Here is a 14,253-nt window from a genome sequence, read left to right as displayed (position 1 = left end):
AAAGTATAGAAAGTGAGCAGGGCTGTTTCAAGGTAGCAGCAATGTGCCACTGCAACAATGACTTTTTAAGTGCTGCATGTCCTGATGAAGGTTTGAAGCTTGACAGCTAAAAGTTCAGCTAAAGTCCATTAGTCTTCAAATCTGATGTGCAGACAGACAATCCCTCCTCGCTGACTGAGGCTGCGGCAGAGGTGGAGACCGAGGAGAGCCAGATGTGAATTATTATACATGATGCAGCAGCTCTCTGCTGTCGGACATAAAATGCCAATGATGCTGGCACTTGAGGGGTCGCGATACAGTGTAGGGCTACACAATATATCAGATCAGCATCAGCAGAGCGATGCGCGCAGCACCAAGGTTTGTTTTTGCTGCTTGATACAAAAACTAAACTCAGATGGTTCTCGTTTTCCATGACTACATGAAAAGCCTGTTTGAAGGAACATCTTTTACTCAGATTTAAGGGGTCTTGAAAACACTGAGGTTACTTTATCTACAAGAGGGTTTTGTGTTGACATGCAGGCTGCAGATGTGCATGACAAAATCAGTAAGGAAAAGGAGAGAAACACCGAAAGAGAAGATTTAGTTGCATAAAGAAATACATTTGACAGCAATATTCTGCAGTTTTCACGAGGAAACCCAACTGATTTGTTCGACCATTTTATTCTGCCCAACAAAGCTCCGTATGATGAGTACAAAGCCAGATCTGAACGTCTTCTAAAACAAAACAAAAAAAATCTATTTTGGATGACTTGGCCAGTGTTACACCATATGAGAAAGATTCCAAACAGCCTTTTTCAGCTTTTTAAAAATATTTTTATTTTTGATGCACTCTCCTACAAAATCACCCCAATTATCTGAAAGTGATTCATTCTTTCAGAATAGTTGTTTATGTCATCTGATGAAAATTTCTGTACTTTTCAGATCCTTGAAAATCAAAGTATCACAGTGTCAGTTTCCCCCCCAATATCCTCTTACAGAACGAACCGATGGCTGAGGGTTCTCTGCCCCTGAGAGGTTAGAAGTCCTCAGTGATGAATAGTTGAGCGGGTATCATTTTCTCTTCCAGCCATCAGTCAGGTAATGAAAGAGCTCGATGATGGCCTCTAACCTCTGTCCCCTTGAGCCAGACCTCCAAACTCCAATAAAAACTTTCATGTGGATAAGGAGGAGATGAATATCGGACAAACAAGCGGCCGTTGCATTGCATAGCGAGCCTCTCCTCCCGGCTATAAATACACCGTGGCCTCCCACGGTGCAGCCCAGATTGAGGCTTCGTGCTCCCTGGGGTAAAGCCTGCACTTCATCCCATCCAGCCTGTTCAGCAGCCTGCCCCATATCCTGCACGCTCCGCTCTGTTTTGATAGCGCAGCCTCAGTCTGCTTAAAGCACTTGTTGAACACGATGACACCTTCGATAAACTGTCAGGTCCTCTTGTGCTCGCTGCGGTGCAATGACCTATTGAAGTGGCCGCCGTGTCAGATTCGGGTGATCAAGGTGTGATTACCGATGACTGCCTGCTTTGGGCCAGAAGGCATCTTTGTGAGTGTGTGTGTCTGAGGGAATGCTGGGAGATAACCTTCAGTGTGTCAGCAGTGCCGGCTTCTTTCCTCTCTAGACAGATTGCGTTGCTAAGGGAACAGTTGCTAGGATGGCAGTCGCGCCTCTCTCTCCTTCTTTATTCTCCCCTCTCTGTCTTTTTTTTTTCCTCTCTCATCCCACGTGTCTATTCAGTGTAATCCTTGCACCTAATATAAGCTGAATGATGCATCCTCACTGCAAACACCTCCGGCTAGAGGAGCAAACTTGGCCTTTTGCTTGGGCTGCTCCCCAGACAGTTTCACGGTCGGTCAGCCCGGCTCAGATGATCAGTCTCACAACACCAGGCTCAGCCATGATTACTGCAGAAAATGAGAGATGGAACGTACCATTTTATACATGTATGTTGCAGAAAAAAGAACACTAGAGGAGGAGTGAAAACAGTTGCTGTTAACATATTAGAAGCAAGAAGAAAATACCTGTTTAGAGAGTTAAACCTAAAGAGATGCGAATGCTTTTGGATTAATCCTGCTCTTGTAGTCAAGATGCTCATAGAGGATTCCTCATAAACACATCTGCAGCTTAGGTTTGGATAAGCAACCGCAGCTGGTGTTGCTGTTAATTAAAAGAAGGAAATGGGAGCTATATCATCTGTATTTTGTATGCATTTGCACCCTGACTGCACCGTTTTCATCATTTCTGTCATTAATGAGCACAGTAACAGTAGAATAGCAACCTAATTTGTTATCACCAACCCATTTATTTACAAAACCAGCCATTTGAGGCAAAGACTGGACTTAATTACAGAGAAACGAGGCTAAATTTCTTGCAAAATGGGCAACTACTCAAGGACTCTAGAGCCCGAAGCCCAGGGTGTTAAACTGATTAATTAAAACGTTATTTGGAAAAAATGCACTTATGATTGTGTTGCATTAGGTGGTTTCTACTGCTGGAACTCTGGCAGGTTTAGTTATTATAATCGGCCTTTTTAGCCTTTCCATTGCAGTGTACGATCCGACAGCTTTAACTGCCAGAGTGAACCAAAACAATGAGAAACAGTCGTTGCTGGATGTACCTCCAATTCTAAGAGCACACAGGAAACAGAAAAATTGAGGTTTGTTCTGTTAGCCAATAATTAAAGGGAATTTTACATTTTTCATAGCAATATTAGAGTGGAGACGGCTGCTACTGGTCAAGGACATCAAAAAGGTAGAGAAAAATGCAGTCCTCTTTGAGTTTAACCACTTAGTGTCAAGATCAGCACAGCAGTGTTTTAAGTGTCGCTCAGAAGGTACCTTTTCTCAGTCCTAAAATTTGTTCTACAGGGTGTCCCTAAAGTCTGGAAACATAGGAAATCTCATTAACTATGTTTTTTTGCCTGCACGGATTAAAGATGGATTTGTCAAAATAGGGCTGGGCGATAAATCGATTTTATCGATTAATTCGAGTTTGTACTTAATGTCGATTTGTTTTAATGAAAATCGATTTTCTCATCAACATCCGCCACCAACGCCTTCCCGCTGGGCTCCCGTAGTTCAGAGTGCGCGCCCCCCTCCCCCCGCGCTTGATACACAAACAACATGGCGGCGAGCGGCGCAGATCTAAAGGTGCGTGTCCACTAGACGCTATTTTCTCGCACGGCAACGCACCGCATCTGAAAATCACACGGACGGCGGGTGGTCACTAGCGGACCACAACATGGTCACATGACAGCGCTGAGAAACAGCAGGCCGCTACGTGGTCACGTGACTGAGCTTTCAGCTGGACAGTCCTGCAGACAAGTCTGATAAACACAGCGGCTCGGCCGCAAACTTTCCCTTTTATTTCAAAAACACGTCACCGAAAAGTATTTCTGAAAGCATTTGAAGCGAGAAATAATCTGTGCAGCAGCTGAATCTGTCCTTGTTTTAGGTCACCGACGCCTAGTTTAGAAGTTTGAGGACAGTTTCATGATGTGTGGAATCTCTGCACTGCATCCAATTTGCATAAAGTAGAAGTCAGTCTACTTTATGCAAATGAGCTGCAGCCTCTCCGGGTAAACACACCGGATCGCAGCAGGAAACGCACCGCAACCAGACCAGCATGCAACATGCGGCGCATTTCCAGCAGCAATCCGGTGTGTTTACCTGGAGAGGGCTGCAGTTCATTTGCATAAAGTAGACTGGACTCCGGCATGAGGAGATTAGGTAGGGGGTTAAAAAAAATCGGATAAATCGTGAATCAGGATTTTTTGTGAAAAAATCGGAGATTTTTTTTTGAGGCCATATCGCCCAGCCCTATGTCAAAAGAAGAAGAGTTGAACTGGTACTTCTCAGTGGACATGAAGGATGGACACATTGAAAGATAGAATTAGGGTTTGGGAAGTAAATTTTTGGGGCTAGCATGAATTTTAGCCATGATCAATTCTTTAGTTTCATTTCATACATTTGGTCATCCAGAACGGGGTTTGTTAATGACACTGCCTGTTTCTTTAAACTTTTTAATCACCTTCGCCACCGTGGAAAAGCCAAGTGGAATCCTACTTGGATGACGTTCATTAAATTCATCTCCTATCTTTCGATGTGTCCATCCTTTATGTCCACTAAGAAGCACCAGTTCAACTCTTTCTTCTTTCGACGAAGCCATATTTAATCTGTGGAGGCCAAAAATTATAGTCAATGAGATTTTCTATGTGTCCAGATTATAACGACACAGTGTACAATGACCGTTCTTGTGAGCGTAACAGGGGAAACTGGTTTAGGCCACCTTAAACCAGACCAGAAGTCCCTGCAATGGGAAACAGTTTTTTGGTACCTGTCCTTTTTGCCAGTTTTGTTGACATGCAAGTTTGTAAATATACATGATGCATGCTTCTAAATATACATGTTCAAATTACCACAAGGGATCCCATCACAACATATCCCGTCCTTCAGATTATACCCACTAAACAAGCTAAAACATCATTTTCATCTAGCCAACAGGTCATAAGTTTCAGGGGCTGACTGATTATCAGATCCAGTGCTCCACGTTCTTCCAAATGATTGTTGTTTATTGATGTTTTACAGAATCCCAATGAATGAAATCATAATCTAATGCAGCTGCCTCTCTCTGTCTGTAGTGACCACTTCTGCTAACTTGATTGGTTACATGTTTTTAGTAATAGCCAGTAATCACTAAAGGATACATTTGAAAAAGTTTCTTTTGAGTTAAACAGCTCAAACACAAACAAAGACTTTTGAACAAAGTTTTGTGTTTTGAGTTTACCTTATTTTAAATTTTGACACCAAGATTAAAATTTTTTCTGCAAATACCGGTTTCAAATTCCTTGACTACAAATAATTGGCATCAGCTCTGAACATAAAACCCCAAGAAACAAACATATTGTTTGAGTCCTCGTATGTTTTCTTTATAGTTTACATTTCTTTGAACTTCTATGGTATCAGAAGAATGAACAACTTTTGTAGTTATTGCTGAACATCTTCCCAGTTTTTGTTCAGTGGCAGACCCTTGAAGGCTTTATGGATCTGATTTTTTTTGCTTGTTTGGTTCACAGAAGTATAAATAATGTTAAAAAAAAAAAGAAAGAAAAGAAAATAGCCCTGGATCCATTCATATCTCATTCCGATTTAAAGCCCTCGAAATTAATAATGTGGATCAAAAGCACTGTTATATTAATTCACTATTGGTAAAAGTCTGATCTGTTTACTAAAGTCTGAGTAGTTTTCTGTCACTTCAAGTGTTTTATTGTGAAGTTTTTTTTTCCCATTACACAGATAGTTCTGTGTATAGATACTTCCCCATAGCTACACATAGTGTAATTTATCTAATCATTAAAGTAACTAACTAAATATAGCAACAGGTAGATGAGTAGGAATTACAACACAGTTAATTGCTTTACTGTCAGATAGTTAGTAGATTTGGTGTTATTTGCTTTTTATTTGGGGTGTTGTGTTACCGGTGAACAGCATCTGCATCTCTGCTCCTGATCTATTTGATCTACCAAAATATTTTAAAATTAAAGTTATGAAAAGATTTCCAAGCCACATGATTATGGCTGTAGATCATCATAAATAAGATTAATACCAGTGACACACAGTTTAAGAAGTTAATGAGCACAGTAACTCACATTTTATAGTGAATTTGCTGTAAAATAACTTTAAATGATGCATTAGTGAAGTTTTCAGTGCTGAGCTGAGCCCCAAGAACGCCTCTGTCTTTATTCATGTCATTTTTTGCAGTTATTAAGATTGTTTAAAGAAAACTGATTGTAAAACAGAGAAAGAAGTCTTTTATTCAAGGAATAAATTAGGAAACAAGAAAAACACCACAAGTGTCAGTGGATCGAACAGCCGCAACCCTCAAATCAATCAATCAATCAATCAATCAACTGCTCAGTCAGTTACACCGGGTTATCTGACTCCACCGTCACCCCTCTCCCCTGCTGCTCACCCACCCACCCACTCACTCCCCTCCACCGCCCCACCGACCAGCCGCTCGGTTCGGTTGCAGAGCACCTTGACGTCCGTCCACGCCGTTATTCCGCCGCTCCTCCCTCCCTGTTTCACTCTCTCTCCCTTCCTCCACACTCCCCCCCCTCCCCAAACCCGGCGAGCTCCAGCCTTCCTTCCCGCCTCATCATGAGCCATTAAGCCGCTGCCACCTCCAGCCTCATGTCGCCTCTCCTCGACGGCGCAGCTCTACCGCACCGCCGGTCGGAGCCTCCGCAGCGGCAGCGGGGGTAACCGCGCCGCGGACCCCGCGTCTCCTTCAGCTGCGGCGGCGAAGGGAGTCGCAGGGAGGGAAAAGGAGGGAGGAAGAGAGAGAGGCGCGTCTTTTGCATCGTCGTTTCCCTCTTTATACTTTTATACAAATTCTTCTGGGTCGTCTCTTTTCTGGGAATGCTGTCGCCGTGCTGCCGGGGCCGCTGTCATACCGTTTGATAGAGACACAGTCCGGCGAGAGGAGGAGGAGGCGGAGGAGGAGGCGGCGGCAGCAGCAGCGGTGGTGGTGGTGGGGTGGGGTCGGGGTTGCCCTGCCCTGCCCTGGCCGGACTAGCTCTCCTCCAGCAGCATGAACCTCCACTCGGGCAGGGCGTCCGTGGCCATGCTGCGGATGATGGGCTGTGCTAACGGGCGCTCTGCTCGGCATCTCCTCCACAGTGACTGCGTGGTGGACGAGAAGACGGTGGTGCTCCAGAAAAAGGAGAATGAGGGATTTGGCTTCGTCCTGCGAGGGGCTAAAGGTAAGATCATTTACTTTTTTTGTGATTTTATTATTTTTTCAATGCATTATGTGTGTGTTTGTGCCGTTCTCCCAAAATCCATCAAAACACACGTACAATACACCTGCAACATGATGCATTTGCATGAGTTTGGCTCTTCTTGGATTCTCATTGCATGCAATAATGCTGTATTCTTCTGTATACCCTCCTCCTTCATCCTCCTTCCTTTTAAACCCTGCAAAAAACATGCAAATAACTTCTGCTGAATGCATTTAAAGCAACTTTAATGTGACCTCCCCTTGAGGCAGCACACACATCAGCAGATGCACTGTGATGGCAGGTTTCTTGATGGTAAAAATTGCCTTTATTCATAAATTCACACCCCTCCTTCCTCCTCCAGAGCTTCTATAAACATCTGTAACATGACATCACTGCTTAATTAGGAGAAGGCATGAAGAAATCAGCCTCTGCTTGGCGTCTACCTGCCTCGCAGCGCCCACCATCCTTTACCCAGCACATCATGAGTTGTTGTGATACGAGTGGCCCATCCAAGGCAGTTTTGATATTTCACCAGGCCGTGAGATTGGCTCTAAAAATAGCCAGTTTGAGCTGCTGCGTCGGTTTCTATGACGATTCTCGCCATGTCATAATCCACGTTGCATTCCACAACTGTGCGGTGCAGTTCGATTGGTCCGAGCCATGGTTACTGTCGAGAGGTAAATATTCATGTTTTTGAAGACACATGCAGAGAGAGAGAGGGGGAGGAAGGGGGAAGGCAGGGAGAGGAAAGAGGGATTTGTCTTGAAAAACAAGAGGAATGTTCCAGTCATCCTGACACACACTGCCATCACCCCGGGGGAACTGACCCAGCCGAGCTTATCCTGCACGGGGGTGAAGGCAACACACACGAACGCAGAAAACATGCGCTGATGCTCGAGCTGTCACATAAGCTTACATCCTCTGCTGGGCTCCACATTTCTGCCCAGTTTCAGTCTCTACTCTCCTCCTCCTCCTCCTCTTCCTCTCTGTCACTATGTCACACATAAAGGAACACAGTCATCACAATCATGTAGATCTTCCCCCCTACATGAGACCCTCGTACGAGCCCGCGGACTATGTCTCCCAGTAAGAGGATGAGTTATAGGAAGTGTCACTTGTCACCACTGGTTTCTCGCAGCTGCAATATTTTCTAACCTCCCCGAGAGCAAGATAGAGAGAGAACGAGAGGGAGGGTTGGTGGGCTGCAGCCATGTGTGGTTGGAGTGGTAGTACAGTACAAGATAGATGCTTGTTTGGACATTAAATTAACACTCCTGTATTAGGAGGACCATTAAAATTTGTCCCGATGTGCATGTGCATGTATTAGGGCTGCAACTGACTTGTTCTCTCCATTAATCGAATAGTTGTTTGGTCCGTATGATGTCAGAAAATTGTGAAAGATGTCCCTCAAATGTCTTGTTTCGTCCACCACCCAAAGGTATTCAGTTTAGTGCCAAAGACGAGGAAAGACCCAGAAAATATTCAAATTTAAAAAGCAGGAATCAGAGAAAATAGACTAATTTTTTCTTAAAAATGACACAGACTTTATTAATCATCAAAACAGTTGTTGAATGATTTAATAGTGGACAACTAATTGATTAATTGTTGCATTTCTGGTCCATAGTTTTGTTAAGATGATTAAAACGATTTAACATCATGCATTCCAGCATAAAATAGCATATTTGTTTCTGCTATATAACTGCTATATTCTTTATCTACTTAACCAATAAGGCTGAAATGTGTCAATAGCTCAAGTGTGAAAACTGTCTAGAAAGTTCAAAAGTGCTTATTCAAAACTCATAAACTTGTTTACTCACACTTTGATCAAATATTTCAAGATTTAAATCATACACTTTCAACTGCATTTTATTTGTGGTTGTTTTGCACAAAGAATTTTTTTGGAGTATTTTGGCTTATTCATAAATAAGCACATCTCTAATCAGTAATCTCTTTACAAGCACTGTCCTTCATCAGAGGACCTAAATAGATACAAGTAAACACTTAAATGTGCACAGACTCCTAAATGTGGTCTTCAAAATCCCACAAAATGCAGAAAAGAGCAACCTTAAAGTGCTTACAGATGCCTAATTCTGTACATTTACAGTGTTATCATTCTATTTTTGGGATCTACTAGTCAGTGTTTGCATGTTATAGCGTCCAGAACACAGAGCCACCAGCTCCATTAACAAAAACTGTAATTTCACTTTGCAAAGCAGGATAGTTGCTAGTCACATTTACAGGCTACTCCAAGACATTTTGGATCCAAACCTTGGATCAGAACTAAGGTTTTAAAACAGCAAAGCAACAAGATGATGCAAACTAACCAATCAACGCAGCAGTACAGCAGCAACTCCTGTGTTCTGCAAGGTAAAATTACTGATTTTGTTAATGGAGTCTGGTAGCTTTGAAGAGAGCATAGAGCCACGTTAAAGCTCCAATTTCCATTTAGAAGAGAGCTGTCTGAATATTTAGAATCTTGTTCACCCTTAAAGAGCCCATATTCTGCACATTCACAGGTTTATGATTAAATTTTGGGGGTCAACAAGAATGCACAGAAAGCAGTTGTATAACACACTGAAGGAAGGAGGGACACAAACAGCAGAATATGGGCTCTTACAAGGAACAAAAAAAATTAAATTTATATGCTTTACCTTCAAATACATCTTAGCCCAAACACTAGAAGCAGGACAAACCAGCGAAGCTCCTTCAAAAGTGAAAAAAAATACACCAAAAAGCTGTCATATCTGCATTTTCCTCATTATCCAGAAAGCGAGTGGATCTAACTTTCAGAAACCCAGCTTTTGTTTACTTGTGACTGTTAGCAAACCTGGCTAACTCTCTCTGAGATGCTAATTAGCTCCAGCCGGTGTGACTCCAGTACATAAACTGGATACTGGATTCCTGCATTGTTAGTAGAAAACCTCCCATAATTCTGTCACTGAAACATTCGTGCTGTAATTATACCAATTACTGCTAACCTTGGAGTCACACCATGAGTTTATTAGGCAGAATTAGCTGTTGTGTTGCATGTTTGTTCATTAACAGCTGAAAGTGAGGTACAGACTCTGTGTGGTTCATTTATAGACAGCTAAACTAAATGTACTGAGTAGTTTTTTGGTTTGCAGACTGTACAAACAGCAGCTACACAACATACAGCAGGTAAAAGCAGCACTATTGGAGTTGTTGGAAAGTGTATTTTTACTGTTAAGCCCTGCTTCGGGCCTTTATGCTAAGCTAGGATAAGCCTCTATACTTTACACACAGAGAAGAAAGTGATACTTCAGTAGGTCGCTTTCATAACAGACGTTTAGACTTGTCATAGCAGAAAAAGAACAGGTGTTACTAATAACTTTAGCTGTGTTTAGGTGTAAATGAAATCATTAAGGTTAAAACTTACAGCTGTGCTTAACCAGTTTTAGAACCGAATTGTCCTGACATCGTTTCAGTGTCAAACCAGTGTGTCATTTTTTTGTGTGAACTGTCAACTACATGTATCTTAATTTACTGACTTTACTGCCGTTATTTGCTGCACAGCGGATACGCCCATTGAGGAGTTTACTCCCACGCCTGCCTTCCCCGCCCTGCAGTACCTGGAGTCGGTGGACGAGGGAGGAGTGGCATGGCAGGCGGGACTCAGGACGGGGGATTTCCTCATCGAGGTAGGAGCAGCTCCATTCCTTAAACCTTTTCCCTGCATAAGCAAGTAGGTGACAGAACCTGAACCAGCATGGTCAGGCAGAGTGGCTTTTGTTTTTACTGACGTTGGTCAACATGTGCGCTTCGATGTCTGGTTGTTGGATTTTGAACTCCTGGTTGTTTGCAGTGTTTTTAATGTGAGATGAAATGATTACATGCACTTGGAGTTGCATTTAAAAGTGCAGTTTGTGCTACGTATAATGAGGGTGGCTTCTTGAAAGTTTGTTTTTGTCCTTCTGGTGTAGCAGTTTGGTCATTTGACCCTGAAGACGTGTCTTTATGTCAAACCTCAGCAGCCACTTTGCTGTGAAATCATCAGTTTGCATGCAATTAGAGCAACAGCTGACTGCTGCCACTTTTGATTGGGACGGTGACTTGTGGATGGAGGAAAACATTCTGAAGCAAAGTCTGTGGAGTGTAGACAAGGTCAATGGATTAACTGAATGCAGAAGGAGTCTTAAGGCCTGTCGTGTCTGTTTATTAGTGCTGTCGAGGCTGGTCTGGTTGGCTCCATAAATCATGTTTATCCATAGCGTGTTAGGTTAGAGCAAGGCTGTCCTGAGCGTCATTGATTAAGCAGTACGTTTAAGGTTTTGCTAGACCATAATGTATATAGAGCTGATGTTGGCAGAAAGGCTCACCAAAGCAGCTGTTTTTATTGTTCATTGAGGCACCCAAAGAAAGCTGCAGTGAAAATACAAACTTGTATGTTTTCAATTGTTTGTCTTGAGATTTGCTTGGAAATACATGAAGATCTGTGAAACAGTTGCACTGGTGTTGAAAGACCTCCTGTGGTAGCATCTCTGTGTTGTACTGGTTATGCTGTAAGACACAACATAGTGAAACTAGTCGAAAAAATCAACTCTATGTCTGAGCTTTTACCTTTAAAACTGCAGTGTATCGAGGAAAGTTTCAAAACACAGATTCAGACTTCTGGGGTTTTATATGTAGCAACATTAAGAAGCCAATCCTGTCAACTGCTTTGAACAAGTGTGGCTGAATTATTTCAATATTACAACTTCCAATTGTGTAGTTTAGTGTAGTTTAACAGTGTTTGAGCAAAGTTGTAGTGTCTGAGTAAGTGTGCTTAAGAATTCATAGATCTGCACATTGTAGATAAAGCAAGGGTGTAGAGTTACATTTCAGACATTTTGAGGCGGGAAGGGACGATATTAATGGAAAAAAGGACAAAATTTGAAACTGTGACACACTTAAATCTGTTTATAGACCTTTAATCAACAACAGGAGAGAAACTTTAAAGAATTATGTCTGCAAATCTGGGGAAAGATTGTTAACTTTATATTTAGCTGGTTAGCATGTATACATGGTTAGCATGTGTGCCCACTTTTCCATTTCCCCTGGTCTTGTGCACAAGCTTAAACGAGCATGAAGACATATGAAACCACTAAGTTTATTTACTTTTTACGGAGGCAGGGATGTGTACAAGCACCATGTTTTTTCAACACTCACAAAACAGGCAGCTAGATATTCACTGGCGATTCAGCACAATGTAATATTATATACCTACGCTTGGTTGAGGTTATGAAAGATGTAAGACTGGCGAATCTAATCCAATACACTGATTTTGAAGATGGGAAACAAAGTGGCTCCGATCGATCCAAACAACACTATTCTAGTGTATGCTCATGTGCGTTCATGCTCGTGCACAGGACAGAGGAGGCAAAAGAGAAGGTGTGTTAAAATGTTGTGAATTTGCCAAAAATCGAAATATGCTAAATATCAACAATCCTTCTCTAGAACCACTGACTTTATACGATGTTACCCACACCGATATCTTTATCCCTAAAAGAAACTGTGGCGAGAACAGGGATTTTTAGACAAGAAATATGTGTTTAGCTCCTTAGTGTTTGCAAAAACCAGATTGTTGCATGTGTTTTTGCAGCAAAACCGGCGCTGAAGCTGATGTAATCTTGTCCTTATTTGACTGTAAGACACAAATCTGTTTGGTTTAATACCACAGATGAATTAGGATTGTGTTGGAATTAAATAGGTACGGTATTGTTTAATTAAAAACAAAGTGGACTCATGTTTTGTGTGTTAGTTCAGTCAAGAAGTTTATCAGGCTTCATTTCAGCACCAGGAGCTGTCCACAGTGTGACCTAATAAACAGGCTGCTACGTGATGCAGAAACAGAATCAGTCTGCTCTCCACATGAGGGGACGATTGTTACTCTGCGCTGTCACTTAATGCCATTTCTGAGTGGATTTAAAACAACATGTTAGTTTGGATTCCTACTGAGGGTCATCTGTAGACACAAAATTTTGGTTGAGAGCCATATTCTGCTCGTCGGCCTCTATTTACGGAACTGATCCGGTGTTGTGGTCGCTGCACTGAGAAGCTTTTGATCCAGAACAGAAAATGTTCAACCCAGTTATGCTTGGTTTCCTATAGTTGTTGTTAAGTTAAGAAAAGGGCAGCTGCTTTGGCATCACATCTGTTAATATTTAGTAGTACAAAGAGACAGGAAAATAAAATTACACAACTTTTAGATTTATTTGTCATCATCTTAAAAAGCTGTGGACCAATCAGGACAAGAGTGAAACTAGAACTGAAAACTAGAGCAGTGTAACTAAAAAAAAGGGGCAATTTTAATCAGTAGGGCTGTAACCGATAACTATTTTGACAATCCATCGATTAATGAAACAAATAATCAACTATCCAGAGTATGAACTGTGCAATTACCAACTTTTATTTAGCTTGAGGTTGTTTCAAGCACACACTAATTAACAGAAAAGTTTTTTTTGTGACTTGTGTGAATATTGCTGCTACAGAACTCCAATTTCCAATACTCACCTGTATTATATTATGTTAAAAAGTTGGTGGGATCACTTGAAGCTCGATGTCCTGGACAGGCAAGCAGAAATAAACACTTCATGGATGTGTTGACAGTCTGATATCGTGTACACTACTGTGTCCAAGTGTCTTTTTTTGACAGTTAGTGACAGGTTGATGGCAGCATTCTCTAGTTTCTGTAATAAATTATCGAGGATGAGTGCTCGCTGGCTGCACTTCATCAACCCGTTGTTGTCTCAGTAGATGTTGAGCGACTGTCAGAAGTTGCTGGTGAACTTTCCAACCGTTATATCTGTTTATATCTACTGTAACTGTAAGTCTCCAGTGCTGATGTTAACAGTGAACGTGGTCTGTATGTCCTCAGACTGTGAGTTGCGGTTCGTGCTTTTATATAATCACATCTGGCAGCAATTCGCTTCACTCCAGTGAGCAGTAATGCCTTCATGTCAGAGCGTTTAGAGTCAGCGTAAAAAATGTACTCATCTATTTTAGTTGACTGTGTTGATTGTATGTTGTGCTTTATTGCTCAGTTGTTAACCCTCTGAACCCAAAAATCCGCCAGCAGTTGTGAAAGGCATGGTATGTTTTGCAAATTGCAAAAATGACATCATTTATCAGAGGCAGAAGCTGTAAAAATAGAAAAGCCCTTTCACATATCATCTGTGACATATTGACCAAATGTAAGCGTACAATTGGGTTTCTTCTTCAAAACCACTTAATTCTCCATGCTTCAGTAAAAAAACCTAGAAATACATTGTTTGTGCAAGATTCTATTTTAAAAAAACAAACAAAAAACCCCCAGGAAATTCTGATTTCCTCAAAACAACTGAGAAGCCATGACTGACTCAGCTGTACCCAACAGTCAAGTTGTAAAAATCCAAAGTATTCAGGTGAACTGCAGGCAGTGTAGCAGCGAGGACACAGCAAGAGAGGCTGAGAGGAAAATAAAGCATACTGGATTAGTAAAA

The 14,253-nt window shown here is 41.9% G+C and overlaps 1 protein-coding gene across 4 annotated transcripts in view; it reads left to right on the top strand.

Moving 5' to 3' along the window:
- shank2b (SH3 and multiple ankyrin repeat domains 2b) overlaps positions 1-14,253 on the top strand; it is a 305,290-nt gene that overhangs the window by 220,318 nt on the left and 70,719 nt on the right. For all 4 annotated transcript variants that reach the window (XM_055009730.1, XM_055009711.1, XM_055009729.1 and 1 more), the window contains 2 exons: positions 6,675-6,757; positions 10,310-10,434. In XM_055009730.1, the coding sequence (XP_054865705.1) occupies positions 6,675-6,757; positions 10,310-10,434 (208 nt within the window). The remainder of the gene's footprint in view (positions 1-6,674; positions 6,758-10,309; positions 10,435-14,253) is intronic.

Source organism: Amphiprion ocellaris, chromosome 1 (assembly GCF_022539595.1).
Source record: "Amphiprion ocellaris isolate individual 3 ecotype Okinawa chromosome 1, ASM2253959v1, whole genome shotgun sequence".
Classification (NCBI taxonomy): domain Eukaryota; kingdom Metazoa; phylum Chordata; class Actinopteri; family Pomacentridae; genus Amphiprion; species Amphiprion ocellaris.
This window is presented reverse-complemented; position numbering and strand designations above follow the sequence as displayed.